This window comes from Coregonus clupeaformis, chromosome 1, assembly GCF_020615455.1.
Source record: "Coregonus clupeaformis isolate EN_2021a chromosome 1, ASM2061545v1, whole genome shotgun sequence".
Lineage (NCBI taxonomy): Eukaryota > Metazoa > Chordata > Actinopteri > Salmoniformes > Salmonidae > Coregonus > Coregonus clupeaformis.
In genome coordinates this window covers 69,223,949-69,250,012 of record NC_059192.1, presented here as the reverse complement: position 1 = coordinate 69,250,012, position 26,064 = coordinate 69,223,949, and the positions used below count along the sequence as shown (strand labels likewise).

Here is a 26,064-nt window from a genome sequence, read left to right as displayed (position 1 = left end):
GATCATTTAGCTATTTGATTTGGAATTTTAGGACCCCCTTTGGTATGAAAATGAATTTGGCCTTTACTACTATAGCCCAGAGGATCTCTAGGAGATATAAGTAAGTTGTTTTTTTTACACATATTTAACCCCTTTTTTTGGGTAGGCACAAAACTACCATCATACTTCCATTCATTTTTTTTACCAGTACTGGTTACCTTCAGACGAGTCACGTGACACTTGTTGGGGTCGGAGAAACGGATGACACCATCGGAGTCCTAATGGCGCCGGAGGAGATGGCTGCCGTTTTACAAGCTCCTGACCAATTGTGCTATTGTGTGTGTTTCTTCGCCTTATTTGTAACTTATTTTGTACATAATGTTTCTGCCACCATCTCTTATGACCGAAAAGAGCTTCTGGATAACAGGACAACGATTACTCACCTCGTACTGGATGAAGATTTTTTCTTTAACGAGTCGGACGCAAAGGATTTTCTTCAGACACCCGACAAGGCCCAAATCCCCGTCATTCGCATGAGAAAGAGACGGACACATCGGGGACGTAGGTCGGGGTGCCTTGTAAGGATCCGACGGCGAGTGGGTAATCATCCTCTACCATCAGTCCTATTAGCAAAAGTACAATCATTTGGATAACAAAATAGATTAACTACGATCACGGATATCCTTACCAACCGGACATTAAAAACTGTAATATCTTATGTTTCACCAAGTCGTGGCTGAACGACAATATGGATAACATACAGCTGGCGGGATATTCACTGCATCGGCAAGATAGAACAGCTGCCTCCGGTACAAGGGGTGGCGGTCTGTGTATTTGTAAACAACAGCTGGTGCACAAAATCGAATATTAAGGAAGTCTCAAGATTTTGCTCGCCTGAGGTAGAGTATCTCATGATAAGCTGTAGACCACACTATTTACTAAGAATGTTTTCATCTATATTTTTCATAGCTGTCTATTTACCACCACAAACCGATGCTGGCACTAAGACCGCACTCAATGAGCTGTATAAGGCCATAAGCAAACAGGAAAATGCTTATCAAGAGGCGGCGCTCCTAATGGCCAGGGACTTTAATGCAGGGAAACTTACATCCATTTTACCTAATTTCTACCTGTCACGTTCGTTCATAAACGGGACGGACCAAGGCGCAGCGTGATATGCATACATGTTCATTTTAAACTTAATAAACACTCGACAAAACAATAAACGAAACGAAACGTGAAGTCCAAGGTAGACACAAACAACATACCTTATACGGAACAAGATCCCACAACCCACTAGTGCCAATAGGCTGCCTAAGTATGGTCCCCAATCAGAGACAACGAGCGACAGCTGCCTCTGATTGGGAACCACACCGGCCAACATAGATCTAGACCTACTAGATCCTATAACATAGACCAAGCACAACAAGGAATATACACACCCTGACTCAACATATAAGCATCCCCTGAGTCAGGGCGTGACAGTACCCCCCCCCAAAGGTGCGGACTCCGACCGCATAACATAAACATAACAGGGTAGGGGCCGAGTGGGCATTCCGCCTCGGCGGATCCGGCTCAGGGCGGCGGATCCGGCTCAGGGCGTGACGACCTCTCACTCTTCGCCTCCCTGTTGCGCCCCTGGTCTGGTCTAGACCTCGGCGCGTTGCTTCCCCTCTCCTTCCTCCCATGATCCTGGTGTGGGAGACCCGGAACCTGGAGAGGGGCTGACGTCATGGTCTGGACTGGAGACGCTGACCGGAGCTGGATCAGGCACCGGTGGAGGGGACTGCTCTGGCTCCGAAGTGGAGCCGTTGACCGGAGCTGGACTGGATCCCGGTGGAGCGGACTGCTCTGGCTCCGGAGTGGCGCAGCTGACCGGAGCTGGATCAGGCACCGGTGGAGCGGACTGCTCTGGCTCCGGAGTGGAGCAGCTGACCGGAGCTGGATCAGGCACTGGCGGAGCGGACTGCTCTGGCTCCGGAGTGGAACAGCTGACCGGAACTGGATCAGGCACCGGTGGAGCGGACTGCTCTGGCTCCGGAGTAGAGCAGCTGACCGGTGCCGGACCAGGTACCGGTGGAATGGGCACGGGCTGGACTGGCGACGTGCACCACTGGTTTGGTGCGAGGAGCAGGAACAGGCCGGGCCGGGCTGGCGACACGCACCACTGGCTTGGTGCGAGGAGCAGGAACAGGCCGGGCCGGGCTGGCGACGCGCACCACTGGCTTGGTGCGAGGAGCAGGAACAGGCCGGGCCGGGCTGGCGACGTGCACCACTGGCTTGGTGCGAGGGGCAGGTCGGGCCATACTGGGTACACGCACCACTTGCTTGGTGCGAGGAGCAGGAACAGGCCGGGCCGGGCTGGCGACGTGCACCACTGGCTTGGTGCGAGGAGCAGGAACAGGCCGGGCCAGGCTGGCGACGCGCACCACTGGCTTGGTGCAAGGAGCAGGAACATGCCGGGCCGGGCTGGCGACGCGCACCACTGGCTTGGTGCGAGGAGCAGGAACAGGCCGGGCCGGGCTGGCGACGCGCACCACTGACTTGGTGCGAGGAGCAGGTCGGGCCGTACTGGGAACACGCACCACTGGCTTAGTGCGGGGAGCAGGAACGGGCCGAACCGGACTGGCGACACGCACCACTTGCTTGATGCGAGGAGCGGGACTGGGTTCCTTTATTAACCCCCGCTCCTTCTGCTGCCTAACCAGCTCCTCTCGCCGTGCCTCTACACTTTCCTTCTCCCTTTTAGCCTCCTGTAGCGCCTCCCTCTGACCGAATAACTCCTGCTCCCTCTGAACCAATAGCCCCCGTAACATGATGGCCTCCTCTCCTAACCTGCAGATTCGCCCTTCCACGGCCTCCTGCTGCCTCGTCATCCACACCGTGTGCCCCCCCAATCTCCGCTGTGGAGCTTTGCAGCACCTTCAGGGTTATCTTTGGTGTCTTTGTTGCCTCTCTGATTACTGTCCTCCTTGCCTGATCCGTGAGTTGTGGTGGGCGGCCCTCTTTTGGCAGGTTTGTTGTGGTGCCATATTCTTTCAATTTTTTAATAATGGATTTAATGGTTCTCTGTGGGATGTTCAAAGTTTCAGATATTTTTTTATAACCCAAGCCTGATCTGTACTTCTCCACAACTTTGTCCCTGAACTGTTTGGAGAGCTCCTTGATCTTCATGGTGCCGCTTGCTTGGTGGTGCCCCTTGCTTAGTGGTGTTGCATACTCTGGGGCCTTTCAGAACAGGTGTATATATACTGAGATCATGTGACAGATCATGTGACACTTAGATTGCACACAGGTGGACTTTATTTAACAAATTATGTGACTTCTGAAGGTAATTGGTTGAACCAGATCATATTTAGGGGCTTCATAGCAAAAGGGGTGAAAACATATGCACGTACCACTTTTCCGTTATTTATTTTTTAGAATTTGTTGAAACAAGTTATTTTTTTCATTCCACTTCACCAATTTGGACTATTTTGTGTATGTCCATTACATGAAATCCAAATGAAAATCCATTTAAATTACAGGTTGTAATGCAACAAAATAGGAAAAACGCCAAGGGGGATGAATACTTTTGCAAGGCACTGTAGCCATCTTTGTTGATTGGACTGAGAGAGATGTAAACACAGACAGTTTGCGACTATAGTCACATCTATAATGTACTTATCTACCTCAATTACCTTGTACCCCTGCACATCGACTCGGTACTGGTACCCTGTGTATATAGCCAAGTTATCGTTACTCATTGTGTATTTATTCCTTGTGTTATTATTTGTTATATATTTTTCGCTGCATTGTTAGCAAGGACCCATAAGTAGGCATTTCACTGTTAGTCTATACATGTTGTTTACGAAGCATGTGACAAATACGATTTGATTGATCACTGAAATGGCATCTAAAAGCCTTTTTTGCACTTACTCTACGAGTAGGCTACTCACCCTCTGCAATCCTCCTATCTCCTTTCCCACTCATTAGTAACCTGTATATTTTGCACAGTCATTTTGCTGCTTGTAGAACTGATAAAAAAGAGCTGAGCAGAAAAAAAGTGTTACTAATATGGAGGGAAAGACAACATTTTCCCTCTGGGTTACTCTACTTTGTTGTGAACAGGACCTGGGACATGCGCCGGAGCTTTCATATTTCCCCTGATTAATTCCTCTTGAGAAACATTCTCACCTGAAGATCGGCTAGTTAAAAACTTTTCTCCTCTCCTCGCTACAGTTTTTCTAAATAGCTGATGCAAAAATAATGAGACCGGCACTTTAATTAACGAGGCTGTTTTGGGGAAGAGATAAACAAGTAAATGATTAAATCTGTCTGACGCTCCTTATCAAATGGAGGACCTTGCTTTTACCGGGGAGGAACACCGCCGTGGTCTGGCATGAGATGTCTGGGCTGCTCTGTGTGTGACTTGATTCATCTTTCGATGGAAGAAGATGTAGTAGAGAGACCTCATTCAGCACAGTGAATAATCCCATAGTCAGCAACTGTTGACATAATGTGTCAAATACAGTGGGGAAAAAAAGTATTTAGTCAGCCACCAATTGTGCAAGTTCTCCCACTTAAAAAGATGAGAGATGCCTGTAATGTTCATCATAGGTACACGTCAACTATGACAGACAAAATGAGATTTTTTTCCCAGTAAATCACATTGTAGGATTTTTAATGAATTTATTTGCAAATTATGGTGGAAAAAAAGTATTTGGTCACCTACAAACAAGCAAGATTTCTGTCTCTCACAGACCTGTAACTTCTTCTTTAAGAGGCTCCTCTGTCCTCCACTCGTTACCTGTATTAATGGCACCTGTTTGAACTTGTTATCAGTATAAAAGACACCTGTCCACAATCTCAAACAGTCACACTCCAAACTCTACTATGGCCAAGACCAAAGAGCTGTCAAAGGACACCAGAAACAAAATTGTAGACCTGCACCAGGCTGGGAAGACTGAATCTGCAATAGGTTAGCAGCTTGGTTTGAAGAAATCAACTGTGGGAGCAATTATTAGGAAATGGAAGACATACAAGACCACTGATAATCTCCCTCGATGGGGCTCCACGCAAGATCTCACCCCGTGGGGTCAAAATGATCACAAGAACAGTGAGCAAAAATCCCAGAACCACACGCAATGAATGACCTGCAGAGAGCTGGGACCAAAGTAACAAAGCCTACCATCAGTAACACACTACGCTGCCAGGGACTCAAATCCTGCAGTGCCAGATGTGTCCCCCTGCTTAAGCCCGTCTGAAGTTTGCTAGAGTGCATTTGGATGATCCAGAAGAGGATTGGGAGAATGTCATATGGTCAGATGAAACCAAAATAGAACTTTTTGGTAAAAACTCAACTCGTTGTGTTTGGAGGACAAAGAATGCTGAGTTGCATCCAAAGAACACCATACCTACTGTGAAGCATGGGGGTGGAAACATCATGCATTGGGGATGTTTTTCTACAAAGGGACCAGGACGACTGATCCGTGTAAAGGAAAAAATGAATGGGGCCATGTATCGTGAGATTTTGAGTGAAAACCTCCTTCCATCAGCAAGGGCATTGAAGATGAAACGTGGCTGGGTCTTTCAGCATGACAATGATCCCAAACACACCGCCCGGGCAACGAAGGAGTGGCTTCGTAAGAAGCATTTCAAGGTCCTGGAGTGGCCTAGCCAGTCTCCAGATCTCAACCCCATAGAAAATCTTTGGAGGGTTGAAAGTCCGTGTTGCCCAGCCCCAAAACATCACTGCTCTAGAGGAGATCTGCATGGAGGAATGGGCCAAAATACCAGCAACAGTGTGTGAAAACCTTGTGAAGACTTACAGAAACGTTTGACCTGTGTCATTGCCAACAAAGGGTATATAACAAAGTATTGAGAAACTTTTGTTATTGACCAAATATTTATTTTCCACCATAACTTGCAAATAAATTCATTAAAAATCCTACAATGTGATTTTCTTGATTTTTTTCCCTCATTTTGTCTGTCATAGTTGACGTGTACCTATGATGAAAATTACAGGCCTCTCTCATCTTTTTAAGTGGGAGAACTTGCACAATTGGTGGCTGACTAAATACTTTTTTCCCCCACTGTAGGATAAACTTATTTTGCTATACAATTTACTAGACTATACCCACACCAACTTGAGAGACACAGACATCAAAGATTAAGCAGAAATATGTTTCAGAAATTAAATCAACCACACACCTTTTAACACTGTGGTCTTTGTCTTTATTTTGTCACGTCGTCATGTCAAATATATATACACATCTATAGGACATATATATATATGACATGTATAATTTCATTTCTTTACAATAGAGAAACAACATAGAGATGACACACTATTTTAGTTTCTAAGTAGAAGCTTTGTTTAAATAGTGGCATATAAATCATTTATATATTTTTTCAAATACACATTTATATCAAGCTTCCACCGGTCTTTATGTCTGTCTGCATTGTTTCACATTATTCACACAGACTGTGTGTGTGTTTTCTTAAGAATTCAGTGTCTTAAATGTATCAATTAATTCCTCTCTTTAGTCCAGGCTGCTGTGGCTCTTTTACAGAAAACAGGGGCCAATTAGTTAAGCAGGTGGTCCTACCCCCCTCCCGTGTCATCGATGCAGGTGGACAGAGTCTCTCCTTGCAAGTTGGCGAGAAATAATCCAATCAGCTGGCAGAAGTTTTGGCACAAGCAATTCCAGCACCTTTTGCCACCACTACTGAAAGGAAGGCATTTGCCCCTCCATTCACCAGGGGGACATTTTGTTTCCAGAGCGCCTGGGCCTCTCTTTGGACACCTTCCTGAGGACCCCTGCTCCCGGGAATGCTGTAGAGCAGTCTGGGTGTAGACCACATTCTCTTTTTCTTTGACTCAAGGACGGTCACAGCAATAAGAGTGTTTGTGCTATTCAACCCGGCAACACCTGATCCAGATGCTGCTGTCCCAGAGGCCACAAGGCTAGAGTGTTGGAATGATCCCCCTGGCCCTACTGGAGTTTCAGAGGAGCCCTGTTGCGTGTGAATAGGGCTTGTCCCTGACCCCAGTGTAGTCTTAATGTCGTGGGGACGCACATGACTGGGTCTGTCTTCTAACTCTAGTACAGTCACAGAGGTGGAGGAGGAGGAGTGAGGGGGTGTGTGGCTGCTGCCACCGGCAGGTGCCTGGGCCATGTAACCTGGCCCGGCGAGACCTCCTCCATGCGAGACCCTCTCCCTGCTCCCGTCCACGTGACCCCCCTCGCGGTCCTGTTCCTGGAGAGAGGGGATGATGGGGACGGAGTGCGTGCGGAGAGAAGGAGGAGCGGGTGTTATTCCTCTGTCCAGACGGGTGCAGGGAACCTCCCTCCATCCCTTCTTCTTCGCGGAACGAGACATGGTTTGCATATTCGGGAACCCGCTGCGCTGGCGGTCGTCACCTCCATCCCTCCCAGTGTCAAACCTGCAGGGACGCAGAGAACAGAAAATATAAAAAAACTGGGCGGAGATTATGACCTTTTGTTCCCAGACCTTTATTGCATGACTTCTCATTTTCACCTGACAGAGAGAGCGAGAGCGAGAGAGAAAAAAATTGAATACAAATCCTTCCCAGACAATTCAAGCCTAAAAAACATCTGTCTACACCGGTGAAATATTTGTTTAAATCTGGGAATTCATAATCTTTGTGTACTTATTTATAATCTACGGCATGGACAGTCTACTCTGGCTGCTTAAATGTTTAACTGAAAATCATTTCTCTTGTGACAACCTTATCAGAGATTTAAGGCTTTAGCATCAAAGCTGGGTCTGAGCGGCTATATGAAAACCCCACGGACTGACTGCTTTATTGGATTGTGGGGGGTATGGTCTTGAAAGTCAGACTCCTTATCAAACTGAGTACACCTTTTCTGATGACTGCCTGAAAGCCCAGATAGCAGAAATGTTGAAATTAGGCCTAGCATTAGGTGAGTGTGTGCATATGAATCAAGGAACGTTGCCTGAAGAACCGAAAGTGTTGCAGAGTTGAAGATGCTATTTGACAGTAAATTGTAAAATAATGCCATCGGGATAACTGGCTTTAAAGGCACAATCTGGGGTATTTCCTGCAATATAATTATTGAAGAATATAACTTATAAATGCCTTGGGAGCTTGGTACAATTGTCTTACCCTACCGAAACCCAAATTAAGGTTACAGTGAGGGGAAAAAAGTATTTGATCCCCTGCTGATTTTGTATGTTTGCCCACTGACAAAGAAATGATCAGTCTATAATTTTAATGGTAGGTTTATTTGAACTGTGAGAGATAGTGTAAAATGTTATAAATTGATTTGCATTTTAATGAGGGAAATAAGTATTTGACCCCCTCTCAATCAGAAAGGTTTTTGGCTCCCAGGTGTCTTTTATACAGGTAACGAGCTGAGATTAGGAGCACACTCTTAAAGGGAGTGCTCCTAATCTCAGTTTGTTACCTGTATAAAAGACACCTGACCACAGACGCAATCAATCAATCAGATTCCAAACTCTCCACCATGGCCAAGACCAAAGAGCTCTCCAAGGATGTCAGGGACAAGATTGTAGACTTACACAAGGCTGGAATGGGCTACAAGACCATCGCCAAGCAGCTTGGTGAGAAGGTGAAAACAGTTGGTGCGATTATTTGCAAATGGAAGAAACACAAAATAACTGTCAATCTCCCTCGGCCTGGGGCTCCATGCAAGATCTCACCTCGTGGAGTTGCAATGATCATGAGAACTGTGAGGAATCGGCCCAGAACTACACGGGAGGATCTTGTCAATGATCTCAAGGCAGCTGGGATCATAGTCACCAAGAAAACAATTGGTAACACACTACGCCGTGAAGGACTGAAATCCTGCAATGCCCGCAAGGTCCCCCTGCTCAAGAAAGCACATATACAGAGCCGTCTGAAGTTTGCCAATGAACATCTGAATGATTCAGAGGAGAACTGGGTGAAAGTGTTGTGGTCAGCTGAGACCAAAATCGAGCTCTTTAGCATCAACTCAACTCGCCGTGTTTGGAGGAGGAGGTATGCTGCCTTATGACCATAAGAACACCATCCCCACCGTCAAACATGGAGGTGGAAACATTATGCTTTGGGGGTGTTTTTCTACTAAGGGGACAGGACAACTTCACAGCATCAAAGGGACGATGGACGGGGCCATTTACCGTCAAATCTTGGGTGAGAACCTCCTTCCCTCAGCCAGGGCATTGAAAATGGGTCGTGGATGGATATTCCAGCATGACAATGACCCAAAACACACAGTCAAGGCAACAAAGGAGTGGCTCAAGAAGAAGCACATTAAGGTCCTGGAGTGGCCTAGCCAGTCTCCAGACCTTAATCCCATAGAAAATCTGTGGAGGGAGCTGAAGATTCGAGTTGCCAAACGTCAGCCTCTAAACCTTAATGACTTGGAGAAGATCTGCAAAGAGGAGTGGAACAAAATCCCTCCTGAGATGTGTGCAAACCTGGTGGCCAACTACAAGAAACGTCTGACCTCTGTGATTGCCAACAAGGGTTTTGCCACCAAGTACTAAGTCATGTTTTGCAGAGGGGTCAAATACTTATTTCCCTCATTAAAATGCAAATCAATTCATAAAATGTTTGACATATGTTTTTCTGGATCTTTTTGTTGTTATTTTGTCTCTCACTGTTCAAATAAAGCTTATATATATAAATTATAGACAGATCATGTCTTTGTCAGTGGGCAAACATACAAAATCAGCAGGGGATCAAATACTTTTTTCCTCACTGTATATTACTCCATCGATTATGTTTATGTTGTCATATGAATCCTAGTTTCAAACTATCATGTCAATCTCGTGGACTGTCAGTCCTTGTATCCATAGCTCCAGCTATGATTTTGAGAGTGGTTAAATTTCCCAAGCCCCATCTCTAAGTTTAAGTGTTAGGGATGTTTTTGGACTGAAACAAGTAAAGAAAATAAATAAATAAATGTGTCTTTAAACCCCACACCAAACCTAAAATCATATACACTAGAGACTATTTTGCCCATGGTCACTAGGATAAGCTGTCTAATACTATACTGACACAGAAACAAATGGTACTGTATTGAGCACTAACTTTAAAAAGTGTCTTAAATCTCATACGCTGTTAGTGAAACCTACAAAGACCCGCTCACTTCAGAGACCGTTTAAATAATTGAATTACTTTCCCCGTTCTTCTGTATTATTGGGGGAAACCAGGGCATCTTAACATATCTAAAAATAACTGTCATGGCAAATTCGGCTTCAATCCATTCTGTGAAGGGTAAATATGTGTTTCTAACAGTGTTTAATGAAACTGACAATGCTCTATGGGGATTTGCTGACAACATTGAAAACACAGGCAGGTTCTCATGCCCATTTTCCCACTCTTGTTCTCTCTCTTTTTGGTCTCTCTCTCTCCCTTCCTCACTCTCTCTCTGTCTCCCTCACTTCCTCTCTCTCTCTTTCTCACTCCCTCGCTCTGTCTCTGCGTTCTCTCTCTCTCACTATCCATCTTTTACTGCTCATTCCTCATTCCCGAAGACCAAAGGGTATCTCCATGGCAACAAGGGAGGGAGGATGTTAGTATTGTATGGCTGTTAAGTATAGAAATAGGTCAGTCCAACTTCCATGGGCCAGCACAGCCTTGCTTTGTTGATGGATCTGTAAAGGGGTTATCAATAGTTAATATGTTCCAACTAGTCAAATATAACTAACACAATCTTTGCACGTCGGTGAAGAAGAAAAAAAATCTTATACCACTCGTTCCCCGAGCATTTGCAAGCCTCATGTTACCAATAATTGCCTATGGCTACAGATTCCTCCTCTGCGGCTTTAAAAAAATTATCCTAGTTAGTTCTTTTCTCTCTGCGTGTGTGTGTGTTTATTTGTGTGTGAATGCATACTGTGTGTGTGTGTGTGTGCGCACGCGTGTTGGGGTGTGCATACTCTATGTGTGCGCGTGCATACTGTGTGTGTGTGTATGCGTGAAAAGTCTGCACACTGAATGTGTGTGCGCACATTGTAAGTGTGTGTGTGCATAGTGTGTGTATGCATGCATACTAGTCTGCATACTGTATGTGTTTGCGTGTGTTTGTGCAGTGCTACAGGAGGAGATCTTCTCACAGCCATTGAAAGAATATGCTGAGCTGTCTGCATGCTGCACTGTTTCAGAATGTTAATTATGGAAATAGGTCATATATAAAGAGTTTGACAGCATTGTGTATCTTACAAGTCACTGTGATACTCAATCAGGTTGGCATGTTAATAAGAATATTGAAAAATATACTCTGGGAGAACTATGGTTACATCCCAAATGACACCCTATTCACTTTGTAGTGCACTACTTTTGGCCAAGGTCTACTCATGGGTTGCACGTTTCATCACAATATTGTTTTGAAAGTTATTTTGAAGACTGACTCCTGACTGAACGTTCTACTCAATGCATTTTCAATTGGAGGCAAATGATTTGTAGGAAAACCTTTGGTCATCATTGAGAAGTTGTCAGATTGACTTTAGATGTGGTATAACATTTGCTAACTAGCTAAGATTTAGGGAAAAGCTCTGGATTTAAGCTTTCTGACATTAGCATTGCTAGGTATTTTTGACAAAGTTTGCTAGCTAATGGCAACATTACCATCTCTCTAAAGTAAATTTGACGACATCATAATGATGACAAAGTTGTTTCCTAATAATTATTTGCTTACTTTAGGAATGCAATCTTATTTCCAAGCCATTATAGTGTAATTTAGACAAAACAATAATTAGCCCTCGTTAAGAATGACTGGGCACCACTCAACTTTCGGGACTCTGACTCACCCACTGTTACACACACACACACACACACACACACACACACACACACACACACACACACACACACACACACACACACACACACACACACACACACACACACACACACACACAGTCACCATTGCTGCTACAATGTATTATTATTTAAGCTGCTCAACCATGTCACTACAAACTCTAGCACATTTCATAGTCTATACTGTATATTCTTACTGTATATATATTTCCTAACATTACAATTATTCTTAATCTTTTACTACTTTTTATTTTAAACAATTATATAAATGTGTATTGCACTGTTGAGGAGAGCTTGCAAGTAAGCATTTTACTGTACCGTTTACACTCTGTATCCTGTGCACGTGACCAATCAACTTTGATTTGATTTTAGAACGCTCATAACAATGGTGTTACGCGACCAAGTTATGGAGGTGCCATCCATGAATAGGGCACTGGTCAAAAGTATTTTGGGATGCATTTTTATTTGGGATGCATTTAGAATTGCTTTAATGACAGACATCTTACATAGTCACACCGTCACTCAAGTTCCAAGCTGCCAGCAAATTATGCTAACTAAACCACCTTAGCAAAATAGGAATAGTGTTGTCAGTGACATGGAGATATGATTGGGCAATGTTTTATTTTACAGGCCTTTTTAGGTAGTGTTTGTCTGGCATTTACTAAGAAAAAATTATAATAATGGTAACCAGCAGTATCTTTTGGTATGTTGAATTCAAAACAATAGCAGACTACTTGGTTAAATAGGAATATCTTACTTTAGAGTATGAGTATAGGCATGGTATGATTCTTTTACAGGCCTTTTTTGCTGGTGTTATCAGCAGTATCGTTTGGTATGTCAAATTTAACACAATAGCGGACGTGCACAAAGTTTGTGAGGCTGCAGTTTGATGTAATTTAGCACTTTGAACGCTGCCGTCTTTCCTTCACACTCACCACAGTGCCTCGTTTGCTAACTTCAGCAGTTGAATCAGGGTATCATAGAAAAACTGAGAAAGGGAGAGCAAGCTATCAGCATTAGCATGACTGGTCATGATTAGTATGATTGGTCCCTTACCTGGCAATTGGGTGCATTGTACTGTAGTAACGTGTGTGTAAATTCACATTTTAACATAGATTTTCTAAAAGGAAACACTGGACTATAGAATAAATTGTTCCCAATAAAGTGGGAAGTGAACTGGCCACCGGAGGGCTGGCTGCTCTGATCCCATGAAAGGGGGTTTTGTGTTCAAAGAGGTCTGTCTAATGAAGGTCTCTGACCGAAACGTCTCGTTTCGTTTTCTAACCTTGGATTTATAATAAATAATATATTGTTATAATGGAGACAGTGTCGAGCCTCAACTTCTGATGCATCACTCTGATCCCAGGTAGCATCTCCTGCCATTGTGCCCTTGAGCAAGGCACTTAACCACTGAAGCCTCTTAACGTGTGTGTGGAAGGGGTTTCTCACAAAAATTGACAATCAGAACAGTACTGTACAGTACAGTTGAATATCTACTCTATTCTTATTTATTTCTAAAGCAGAATCAATACATTTTGACGTCACTGACCCGCTCTCTAGGGTTGCTCCCTAATCGTGTCCTCATAATGCTGCATCAGGTCTTGTGTGAACATTTGACGGATAGTCCTCTGCAGAGAAAGTGCCAGCAGGACTTTGTCTCATGTTGACTGCCCTATTCAATCTCACAGATGCATATCTGTATTCCCAGTCATGTGAAATCCATAGATTAGGGCCTAATGCATTTATTTCAATTGACTGATTTCCTTATATGAACTGTATCTCAGTAAAATCTTCTAAATTGTTGCAAGTTGATTTATAATTTTGTTCAGTATATTTCAAAGCACATGATTCAAACTGACTTATCAAGACCAAACAACCTTGCCATCAACACTGTCCTCATTCAGTTTCAAAGGAAAGCAGAACATCCAGGTGCTTACCCTCTTAAAGACTCTGCCTCCATCTCTGTAGACTCCACCTCCTGCAGGTGCCTATACGGGGGGCCAGCAACCCTTGGTCCTCGAGAGATGGGTGGGTTCCTCGTGCGATGAGTGTCCCAGTGTCTTTGGGCTAGACTGAGGGACAGGGAGCTACTCCTGGGACGAGCCATGTTAAAGAATACGTAAGACAGAAACACAAAACATTGGTCAAAATATTGAAAAGGCTTAAAGGACCACACTGTAGTTCCCACTCTGTAGTTTCTCTTCAGCAAATAAGAGAAACAGGAGACTATAAAGAAATACATGGCACATGAACACATTGTGGATGATATGCAAACATCTATTGCAATTGCAATCTTATTCGAATATACAAATATTTATTTCCCCATCTGTTGTGAAGCCATCAGTGTGATTTTCATGCTAGCCGCTAACTTGGTAAAACTGTAAATCAAACGGAAATGTCCCGATACGTGTATCTGCTTTTGATGCAGATAAGCGCCTTTGTGCCTGGCAACGGAGCCTAATTGCATATTAACATGTTTATTACCAATTACAATTATCATAAATCTTTTTTACATTCCATGAAAGCACTGTTTATGTTTTACACTAACATATTGTGCCATATTGTGGGATGATTAAAAGTCTTACTTGGCTGCATCCACTTCTGTAGACTGGAGCGGCCTATTTAAACTAGAGGTGCGGGAAGAACGAGAGAAGATGTTCTACTGTACAAGTACCTGAAGTGTTTCCCTTTGGAGAGCTCTCTGTTGAGAATAGGTGGAGCTGCTGTGGGTGCGCCAGCTGGCAGACTGCTGTCCCCTTGAGGAGGGGAGGACCCATGAGATTTGCAGCACTGCAGTGAAATACAAATAAAGGCCAAATAAGGACATGAGTTGAGGAAAATAGGAAATTGGAAAGTATATATTAGGACCCCATACAGTTCGTGGACATATACAAACATAATGAATACACGTGGGTTCCTCGATAGCCATAGATAACACGATATACACTCAGCAGATGCAGCCACAATAGTCCTGAGTCACTGTAGGAGATGTTCCCCTGTGATATATGGCCCCCTCAGCACAGGTCCCTTTAATTAAACTGCAGATTAAGTCAACACTTTCTGATTACAGTCCCTGGCGGCTCTCCCACTACTTTCTACAGAGGCCAGGAATTAATCCCAGACAAGATTACATTAATGGATTCCTAAATAATTTCCCCTCAATTCTCTATTTCTTCCTCTATCAAAATTAGAACCATTATCTTACAAGGGCCCCGGTACTGGGATCATTGACGCACGCAAGGCGCAGTGCGATGCCCCAAAGCCTCCTGAACACGGAGAATAACAGCAGATAGTATTATTCCACTGACTAAAGTTCTCATGTTTGTCAGCCTCCGTCCTTACGGTGCATTATTAAAGCGATTGGATGTGACTTAGGTTGTGTCTCAAATGACAACCTATTCCCTACTGTATATCATGCACAGTGAATAGGGTAGTGCACTAGTGAATAGGGTGCCATTTGGGACACAGACTTAGAGTCTTTTTCAGAGCTCTCATTGCTGATAAGCTCACTTGCTCTTCTCTGCCTTTACACCCTTGACTCCCTTAGTGACCTGTTACAGCTTGTTCTCCTCCGGCGCAGGAAGATTTGATCATTTTGACCACCCTCACAAACTCAGCTGGGGGGAACGGGACTTAAGAGTAATGTGACATGAGGAGGCAGGATTGCAATCGGTGTCACAGGAGTCTGTCGGTGCAAACATGACCAGGAGGTCGTAAAACTATGAGATGTTTCACTGGAGACTTCTGTAATTGCCAGTTGTGGCACCTCCTCTCTTAAGCAATCTGCCACATTTTAGTTTTTGTTTGTGTTTTTATTGACATATACAGTATATACAGGTGTGGCCAAATATATTGGCACCCTTGCACTTTTCTTAAATAGTTCCCCCCTTTTTTTTTTGAGGAAAAAAAACAAAGCAAGTGCTACAATCAGATGCAAGTTCTACAGTCAATGCATGGCATGTTAATAAAATGTCTGCAAGCTAAAACACACATGATCATGGACAATGCCGCACACCCACTCCACAGCACTCTAATGCAACACAGTAGGAGCTTCAGTAACAGGTTCATCCTGCCCAAAAGACCCACAGAGAGGTTCAGAAGGTCAACTTAAATTCACAAATTTTAATTTAGAAAGTAAAGACAAATGGCATGGATAAAATGATTGGCACCCCAGAGCTAGTACTTTGTTGCACAGCCTTTGGCCAAGATAACAGCAGACAAACGCTTCTTATAGCCATGAATGAGCTTGCTGCACCATTCTCCTGGCAATTTGGCCCACTTTCTAGCAGCAAACTGCTCTAATTCTTCAATGTTTAAGGGGTGCCCTCCACCAACTGCTGTTTTCAGATCTCGCCATAGGTTTTGGATGTGATTCAGATTTTGACTCTTCGCTGGCCACTCCAGAGCAGTCCAGCATCTCTTCTTGAGGTTGTTGTCCTGCTGGAAGATCCACAACCTTCAATGGATACCCAATTTTTGGACACTGGGTTGAACATTGGACTCCAAAACACCAGATAATCTGTTGATTTCATGATGCCTTGCACACGTTCAAGGCCCCAAGTACCAGAGACAGCAAAGCAAACCCACAGCATTATCAAACCTCCCCTATGTTTGATTGTAGGGAGGGTGTTATTTTCATTGAATGCTTCATTTGGTCGTCAGTAACCACAATGCTCATCTGTATTGCCAATGCGCTCTAATTTTGTTTAATTGGTCCACAGAACATTTCCCCCAGGATTTAGGCTTGTTTATTATTTTTATAGTTAAATCAGGCATTATTGTGTCTCATTCAGCAGTGGGGTCTTCCTATTTTTACCAATGACCAAATGAACCATTCAAAGAATAATAACACCCTCCCTACAATCAAACATAGGGGAAGTTCAATAATGCTGTGGGGTTGTTTTGCTGTCTCTGGTACTGGGTCCTTGAATGTGTGCAAGACATCATAAAATCAGCAGGGTTAGAGTTAGTGTTAAACCTTAATCAAACATTGAAGTGCGGGCCAAATTGCTAGTAGAAATGAGCAGCAAGCTTATTGATGGCTACAATAAGATTGTGTTGCCAGTTATATTGACCAAAGGCTGTGCAAACAACTACCAATCATTTTGTCCATACCATTTGTCTTTATTATCTAAATAAAAATGGTAAACTTAAGTTTACAGAAATAAAATTGGTTCTGCAATGTTTTTATTTTTTTACTTACTTTAGAGGAATTAGGGAATTACTTAGAAAAAGTGCAAAGTGCTAATATATATACTGTACGTAGCAACTCAGTACCCAGTAACTTATTGTAATTTTATAGGATACAGTGAGGGAAGAAAGTATTTGATCCCCTACTTGATCCCCTACTGATTTTGTACGTTTGCCCACTGACAAAGACATGATCAGTCTATAATTTTAATGGTAGGTTTATTTGAACAGTGAGAGACAGAATAACAACAAAAAAATCCAGAAAGACGCATGTCAAAAATGTTATGAATTTATTTGCATTTTAATGAGGGAAATAAGTATTTGACCCCTCTGCAAAACATGACTTAGTACTTGGTGGCAAAACCCTTGTTGGCAATCACAGAGGTCAGACATTTCTTGTAGTTGGCCACCAGGTTTGCACACATCTCAGGAGGGATTTTGTTCCACTCCTCTTTGCAGATCTTCTCCAAGTCATTAAGGTTTCGAGGCTGACATTTGGCAACTCGAAACTTCAGCTCCCTCCACAGATTTTCTATGGGATTAAGGTCTGGAGATTGGCTAGGCCACTCCAGGACCTTAATGTGCTTCCTCTTGAGCCACTCCTTTGTTGCCTTGGCCGTGTGTTTTGGGTCATTGTCATGCTGGAATACCCATCCACGACCCATTTTCAATGCCCTGGCTGAGTGAAGGAGGTTCTCACCCAGGATTTGACGGTACATGGCCCTGTCCATCGTCCCTTTGATGCTGTGAAGTTGTCCTGTCCCCTTAGCAGAAAAACACCCCCAAAGCATAATGTTTCCACCTCCATGTTTGACGGTGGGGATGGTGTTATAATATAATATAATAATATATAATATGCCATTTAGCAGACGCTTTTATCCAAAGCGACTTACAGTCATGCGTGCATACATTTTTGTGTATGGGTGGTCCCGGGGATCGAACCCACTACCTTGGCGTTACATGCGCCGTGCTCTACCAGCTGAGCTACAGAGGTCTTAGGCAGCATTCCTCCTCCTCCAAACACGGCGAGTTGAGTTGATGCCAAAGAGCTCGATTTTGGTCTCAGCTGACCACAACACTTTTACCCAGTTCTCCTCTGAATCATTCAGATGTTCATTGGCAAACTTCAGACGGCCCTGTATATGTGATTTCTTGAGCAGGGGGACCTTGCAAGGGCTGCAGGATTTCAGTCCTTCACGGCGTAGTGTGTTACCAATTGTTTTCTTGGTGACTATGGTCCCAGCTGCGTTGAGATCATTGACAAGATCCTCCCGTGTAGTTCTGGGCTGATTCCTCACCGTTCTCATGATCATTGCAACTCCACGAGGTGAGATCTTGCATGGAGCCCCAGGCCGAGGGAGATTGACAGTTCTTTTGTGTTTCTTCCATTTGCGAATAATCGCACCAACTGTTGTTACCTTCTCACCAAGCTGCTTGGCGATGGTCTTGTAGCCCATTCCAGCCTTGTGTAGGTCTACAATCTTGTCCCTGACATCCTTGGAGAGCTCTTTGGTCTTGGCCATGGTGGAGAGTTTGGAATCTGATTGATTGATTGCTTCTGTGGACAGGTGTCTTTTATACAGGTAACAAGCTGAGATTAGGAGCACTCCCTTTAAGAGTGTGCTCCTAATCTCAGCTCGTTACCTGCATAAAAGACACCTGAGAGCCAGAAATCTTTCTGATTGAGAGGGGGTCAAATACTTATTTCTCTCATTAAAATGCAAATCAATTTATAACATTTTTGACATGCGTTTTTCTGGATTTTGTTGTTGTTATTCTGTCTCTCACTGTTCAAATACACCTACCATTAAAATTGTAGACTGATCATTTCTTTGTCAGTGGGCAAACGTACAAAATCAGCAGGGGATCAAATACTTTTTCCCTCACTGTACGTATTACAGTAAAATTATTTACTGTGAGCACACTTGGGACTCAACCTCAGCCTGGATTTTAACTCACAGCCTCTTGGTTGCCATCAACCTGAATTTCTTACTACGCCACCAGGTCTGTTGGCATAACAGAGATTGGCCTCAGATTTATTGGCAACAATCTGTTTCTGCACTTTGCTAAAAGTGGCCCAGAATCAAGTCAATAATTGTCATATTATCTGACAAAACCAACATCAAAATAGCAGTGCTCAGCAACACTTGATGTAAAGTGTTCATAAATGCTCTGCACAGCAAATTTGAGATCAGAATTTTAAGACTTTCTTAGACATTATACTGTATGTGACCCACCGAAATAGTGTTAACCTAACACTTTTCAAAATGTTCACAAATTGGGTGTTGCATATTACGACTTAAATTAACACTTTATTTGAGTTGGGGGAGGGGGGTTAACATTGTAGGTTGTAAAGCCTTATTTGCATATTTCCCAGCATGCTTTTTAAGTGAATGTCAGATATAAGTGACAAAGACATCATTGCTGCATTCAATAACTTCTAGTTATGAAGCCTTCACCAAGTGACTGCCTAAGTGCATGTGTTTGAATTAAAAGTACACACTTTATTACCATCAGAAAATATTCACATCCCTTGACCTTTTCCACATTTTGTTGTGTTACAGCCTGAATTTAAAATTGATTAAATTGAGATGTTGTGTCACCGGCCTACACACAATACCCCATAATATCAAAATGGAATTATGTTTTTAGAAATGTTTACAAATTAATAAAAAATGCAAAGCTGAAATGTCTTGAGTCAATAATTATTCAACCCCTTTGTTATGGCAAGCATTTGCATAACAAGTCACATAACTTGTATGGACTCTGTGTGCAATAATAGTGTTTAACCCCCTAGATTTGATTGACACACCGGTGCGTCAATCTAAGTTACATAACCAAAAACGCTCCATCAAAATCTGTTAGTTTAAGAAAGAGATATCAAGGTTTTTTGCATTGGATGCGTCTTAATACACTGCATTCAAAAGGTGGCAGAGCTAGAGCGGTGTTTGTCAGACCTTCTCACGGTTGGACCTAGAAAGTATTATGACCACTCTATTGAAAGGGGAGACTCACGAACACGATGGCATTTTGCTTTAAAACACCCACAAGTGTCATGGGACTCGTCTGAAGGTAACCGGTACAGGTTTAAAAAAATGAATGGAAGTATGAAGGTAGTTTTGTGCCTACCCAAAAAATAGTCAAATACTGTATGTGTAAAAAATACAAATGTAGATTTAGGACAGACACTTCAAAACCTTGTTTCTCATGGTTAATTTTTTTTACTGTCCTTTTTGCCATTTATGAATGTGTAATTCAATGCGTTTCCATGGGCTTTAGTAGTAAAGGCCTAAATCAATATTTTATCAAATAATTTTGTAGAACCCTTTTAGGGTGGGTGTAGAACCCTTTCTACAGAGGGTTCTATATGGAACCCAAAATGTTTCTACCTGGAACCAAAAAGGGTTCTCCTTTGGGGACAGCCAAAGAACCCTTTTGGAATCCTTTTTTCTAAGAGTGTAGAATCAACACTCAGATATTTTTTTTATTTCACCCTTATTTAACCAGGTAAGCCAGTTGAGAACAGGTTCTCATTTACAACTGCGACCTGGCCAAGATAAAGCAAAGCAGTGCGATAAAAATAACAACAACACAGAGTTACACATGGGATAAAACAAAACATACAGTCAATAACACAATAGAAAATCTAGATACAGTGTGTGCAAATGTAGTAAATTTTGGAGGTAAGGCAATAAATAGGCCATAGTGCAAAATAATTACAATTTAGTATTAACACTGGAGAGATAGATCTGCAGAAGAAGTTGTGCAAATAGAGATACTGGGGTGCAAATGAGCAAAATAAATAACAATATGGGGATGAGGTAGTTGGGTGGGCTAATTACAGATGGGCTGTGTACAGGTGCAGTGATCGGTAAGCTGCTCTGACAACTGATGCTTAAAGTTAGTGAGGGAGATAAGAGTCTCCAGCTTCAGAGATTTTTGCAGTTCGTTCCAGTCATTAGAAGCAGAGAACTGGAAGGAATGGCGGCCAAAGGAGGTGTTGGCTTTGGGGACGACCAGTGAGATATACCTGCTGGAGCGCATACTACGGGTGGGTGTTGCTATGTTGACCAATGAGCTAAGATAAGGCAGGGATTTGACTAGCAGTGATTTATAGATGACCTGGAGCCAGTGGGTTTGGCGACGAATATATAGTGAGGGCCAGCCAACGAGAGCATACAGGTCACAATGGTGGGTAGTATATGGGGCTTTGGTGACAAAACAGATGGCACTGTGATAGACTACATCCAATTTGCTGAGTAGAGTGTTGGAGGCTATTTTGTAAATGACATCGCCGAAGACAAGGATCGGTAGGATAGTCAGTTTGCGAGGGCATATTTGGCAGCATGAGTGAAGGAGGCTTTGTTGCGAAATAGGAAGCTGATTCTAGATGTAACTTTGGATTGGAGATGCTTAATGTGAGTCTGGAAGGAGAGTTTACGGTCTAACCAGACACCTATGTATTTGTAGTTGTCCACATATTCTAAGTCAGACCTGCCGAGAGTAATGATTCTAGTCGGGCAGGTGGGCGCAAGCAGCGTTTGATTGAAGAGCATGCATTTAGTTTTACTAGCGTTTAAGAGCAGTTGGAGGCTACGGAAGGAGTGTTGTATGGCATTGAAGCTCGTTTGGAGGTTTGTTAACACAGTGTCCAATGAAGGGCCAGATGTATACAAAATGGTGTCGTCTGCATAGAGGTGGATCTGAGAGTCACCAGCAGCAAGAGCGCCATCATTGATATACAGTTGAAGTCGGAAGTTTACATATATACTTAGGTTGGAGTCATTAAAACTCGTTTTTCAACCACTCCACAAATGTCTTGTTAACAAACTATAGTTTTGGCAAGTCGGTTAGGACATCTACTTTGTGCATGACACAAGTCATTTTTCCAACAATTGTTCACAGACAGATTATTTCACTTATAATTCACTGTATCACAATTCCAGTGGGTTAGAAGTTTACATACACTAAGTTGACTGTGCCTTTAAACAGCTTGGGAAATTCCAGAAAATTATGTCATGGCTTTAGAAGCTTCTGATAGGCTAATTGACATCATTTTTGTCAATTGGAGGTGTACCTGTGGATGTATTTCAAGGCCCACCTTCAAACTCAGTGCCTCTTTGCTTGACATCATGGGACAATCAAAAGAAATCAGCCAACACCTCAACAAACAATAGTACGCAAGTATAAACACCATGGGACCACACAGCCATCATACAGCTCAGGAAGGAGACACATTCTGTCTCCTAGAGATGAACGTACTTTGGTGCGAAAAGTGCAAATCAAACCCAGAACAACAGCAAAGGACCTTGTGAAGATGCTGGAGGAAACAGGTACAAAAGTATCTATATCCACAGTAAAACAAGTCCTATATCGACATAACCTGAAAGGCCGCTCAGCAAGGAAGAAGCCACTGCTCCAAATCCGCCATAAAAAAGCCAGACTACGGTTTGCAACTGCACATGAGGACAAAGATTGTACTTTTTGGAGAAATGTCCTCTGGTCTGATGAAAAAAATAGAACTGTTTGGCCATAATAACCATTGTTATGTTTGGAGGAAAAAGGGGATAGCTTGCAAGCCGAAGAACACCATCCCAACCGTGAAGCACAGGGGTGGCAGCATCATGCTGTGGGGGGGGGGCTTTGCTGCAGGAAGGACTGGTGCACTTCATAAAATAGATAGCATCATGAGGAAGGAAAATTATGTGGATATATTGAAGCAACATCTCAAGACATCAGTCAGGAAATTAAAGATTGGTCGCAAATGGGTCTTCCAAATGGTCATTGACCCCAAGCATACTTCCAAAGTTGTGGCAAAATGGCTTAAGGACAACAAAGTCAAGGTATTGGAGTGGCCATCACAAAGCCCTGACCTCAATCCTATAGAAAATGTGTGGGCAGAACTGAAAAGCGTTTGCGAGCATGGAGGCCTACTAACCTGACTCAGTTACACCAGCTCTGAAAGGAGGAATGGGCCAAAATTCACCCAACGTATTGTTGTGGGAAGCTTGTGGAAGGCTACCCGAAACGTTTGACCCAAGTTAAACAATTTAAAGGCAATGCTACCAAATACTAATTGAGTGTATGTAAACTTCTGACCCACTGGGAATGTGATAAAAGAAATAAAAGCTGAAATAAATCATTCTCTCTACTATTATTCTGACATTTCACATTCCTAAAATAAAGTGGTGATCCTAACTGACCTAAAACAGGGAATATTTACTAGTGGTCGGTGTGTATAACGTAATAGTAGATGTTTCTACCCAATATTTTGAATATAAAGTCAAATCAGCACTGCGCTTTAAAATGTAGGTGTTGTAAAGGAGCTCATTAGCATATTTGGGGTGTGATCTAATATATGTAACTACATGAGTGAAAAAGGTCCTACCCTATTTATCAACCCTGGTATTACATATGGATTCGATGGTAGTGGCACTTTGTAGTTACATGTGACAAGGTCAGATTTTGGTTTGAGTTATTAACATGGTAATTCACAGGTGACTTTTAAACATCAAATTACAAAACATAGTTACATAGTGGAACAACAAATGTGTAGCAAGTGGATGTGTAATTATGCATTCCTTGTTCCAATTGTGTAATAACTGATAGTGCTACAACCTTATTACCATGTAATTACATAGTAACACATATGTAACTACTATGTTACTACAGTTATTACTGTGTAGCTACATACTAATAGGAGCAACTTAATGTATGGCGTTACCCACTAACGGTTGGCACAAATACAACATATTTTAGACCATGCCCCCATATATGCTAATGAGTACATTGCCTGTGTGACCAGCAAAGCACCCCCACACCATAACACCTCCTCCTCCATGCTTTACGGTGGGAAATACACAAGCGGAGATCATCCATTCACCCACACCGCATCTCACAAAGACACGGCGGTTGGAACCAAAATTCTCCAATTTGGACTCCAGACCAAAGGACAAATTTCCACCGGTCTAATGTCCATTGCTCGTGTTTCTTGGCCCAAGCAAGTCTCTTCTTCTTATTGGTGTCCTTTAGTAGTGGTTTATTTGCAGCAATTCAACCATGAAGGCCTGATTCACACACTCTGATGTTGAGATGTGTCTGTTAGTTGAAGTCTATGAAGCATTTATTTGGACTGCAATTTCTGAGGCTGGTAACTCTAATGAACTTATCCTCTGCAGCAGAGGTAACTCTGGGTCTTCCATTCCTGTGGCGGTCCTCATGAGAGCCAGTTTCTTCATAGCGCTTGATGGTTGTTGCGACTGCACTTAAAGAAACGTTCAAAGTACTTGAAATGTTCTGTATTGACTGACCTTCATGTCTTAAAGTAATGATGGACTGTCGTTTCTCTTTGCTTATTTGAGCTGTTCTTGCCATAATATGGACTTGGTCTTTTACCAAATAGGGTTATCTTCTGTATACCACCCCTACCTTGTCACAACACAACTGATTGTTTCAAACGCATTATGAAGGAAAGAAATTCCACCAATTAACTTTTAAGAAGGCACACCTGTTAATTGAAATGCATTCAAGGTGACTACCTCATGAAGCTGGTTGAGAGAATGCCAAGAGTGTGCAAAGCTGTCATCAAAGCAAAGGGTGACTATTTCAAGTCTAAATCTAAAATGTATTTTGATTTGTTCAACACTTTTTTGGTTTCTACATGATTCCATATGTGTTATTTCATATGTTTTTATGTCTTCACTATTATTCTACAATGTAGAAAATAGTAAAATTAAAGAAAAACCCTTGGTGTTCTAAAACTTTTGACCGGTAGTGTATGTTAACAAATATGTACATGGTGGCACTGCAAAACATTGATGCACTCCCGATCAAATGGTTGCAAATTCAAATCCCCAGAGCATTCAAGTGTTGCTGAGCACTGCGATGTTGGTGTTGTCAGACAATCTGAGAATTATTGACTTGATTCTGGGCAACTTTTAGCAAAGTGCAGAAATGTGTTCTTGCCAATAAATCCATGGCCACAGACCTGTTGGCGTAGCAGGAAATTCAGGTTGCTGGCAATCAAGAGGTTGTGAGTTCAAATCCCAGTTGAGGTTGAGTCCCAAGTGTGCTCAAAGTAAAGAAATGTACAAGATTTTACTGTAATACTTTTCTAGTAAAATTACAATAACTTACTGGCTACTGAGTTGCAGTTCCCACTTTCATAACAACAACAACGATGGCTATCAACCTCTTTTACAAATAGTATTTTTTCAAATACTTTTCCATTTCATTTTTACATAAACATATTCTGACAATGCATACAATTATATTTAATTCTGTAATACAATAATCTAATAAAAAGGCCTGTAGTAAGAGAGTAGTTGAAATAGGTTAGTCTATAAAATAAGAGGAAACAGGCCTAATGAGCAGCATTTCATGGCATAAAAGGAAACATGGTGGAGAGAGGAAAAACAGGATGGTTCTTCACATCCATCACAACAGTAAAGAACCCTGATATGCAAATAACTATTTGGTGAAAATTGTTACACATATACCCCTCACCCCTGACAAAGAACCTCTCAATAATTTTTTTCAAAGACTGCATTTATCTTAAATATATATAAACCTCAAAGTAGAATACAATAAGAAAGGCTGGTTCCTTATCTCACCTTTTGAAGCTGCAGGCCGCACTGAGGCCTGGGGCAGGATTTAGACATCAGCTCAGAGGAGTTAATACTGCACTCCCTCAGGTTCCAGCTCTCAGAGAATTGCGTCCTGAGCTTTTCCCTGTGTCTCCTGCAGAGGGAAAGAGGCCATACCGAGTTTAATACAAAGCCCCACCTTCAGCTTTCATGATCCTCAGATACAGTAGGCCTGCTGTACAGTATATTGCTCTGGGTTAGAGCTTTGTGTCCCTGGCTCTTGTACACTGATCCACTGTATTTGAGCTGCAGTCACGCCTTATGGGTGTCTCGTCACTGCTTAATGAGATTCTGTTGTCCAGATAATCCAGCTCTTTGTACGCACAGGGTGCAATTACAATGGGCGTAATCATTTAAAAATAAATGTTACACTCCTTTAAACGGCACCCCTTTTGCTACATGGTGAATGTTGTCAATAGTAATGGTAATTTTCATCTCGTTCATTCCACCCAT

At 42.7% G+C, this 26,064-nt stretch overlaps 1 protein-coding gene across 1 annotated transcript; it reads right to left on the bottom strand.

The window, feature by feature from the left end:
- Window positions 1-6,191: 6,191 nt before the first annotated feature.
- On the bottom strand, window positions 6,192-25,836 carry LOC121572783. Its single transcript, XM_041884815.2, has 4 exons — window positions 25,579-25,836; window positions 14,451-14,566; window positions 13,714-13,869; window positions 6,192-7,408 (listed from the first exon to the last, which is right to left on the bottom strand). Exons 1-4 carry the CDS (start codon window positions 25,624-25,626, stop codon window positions 6,637-6,639), a joined length of 1,092 nt encoding a protein of 363 aa, XP_041740749.2. The 5' UTR covers window positions 25,627-25,836; the 3' UTR covers window positions 6,192-6,636.
- Window positions 25,837-26,064: the final 228 nt, after the last annotated feature.

Bases quoted from the DNA above. Each gene is read 5' to 3' on its own strand.
- LOC121572783 (XM_041884815.2), bottom strand. From the start codon at position 25,626: ATGTCTAAATCCTGCCCCAGGCCTCAGTGCGGCCTGCAGCTTCAAAAG. The intron at 14,567-25,578 runs GTGAGATAAGGA...ATTTCACTGCAG, and splicing joins GCGGCCTGCAGCTTCAAAAG to TGCTGCAAATCTCATGGGTC. The intron at 7,409-13,713 runs GTAAGCACCTGG...GCGTCCCTGCAG, and splicing joins GAGGCAGAGTCTTTAAGAGG to GTTTGACACTGGGAGGGATG.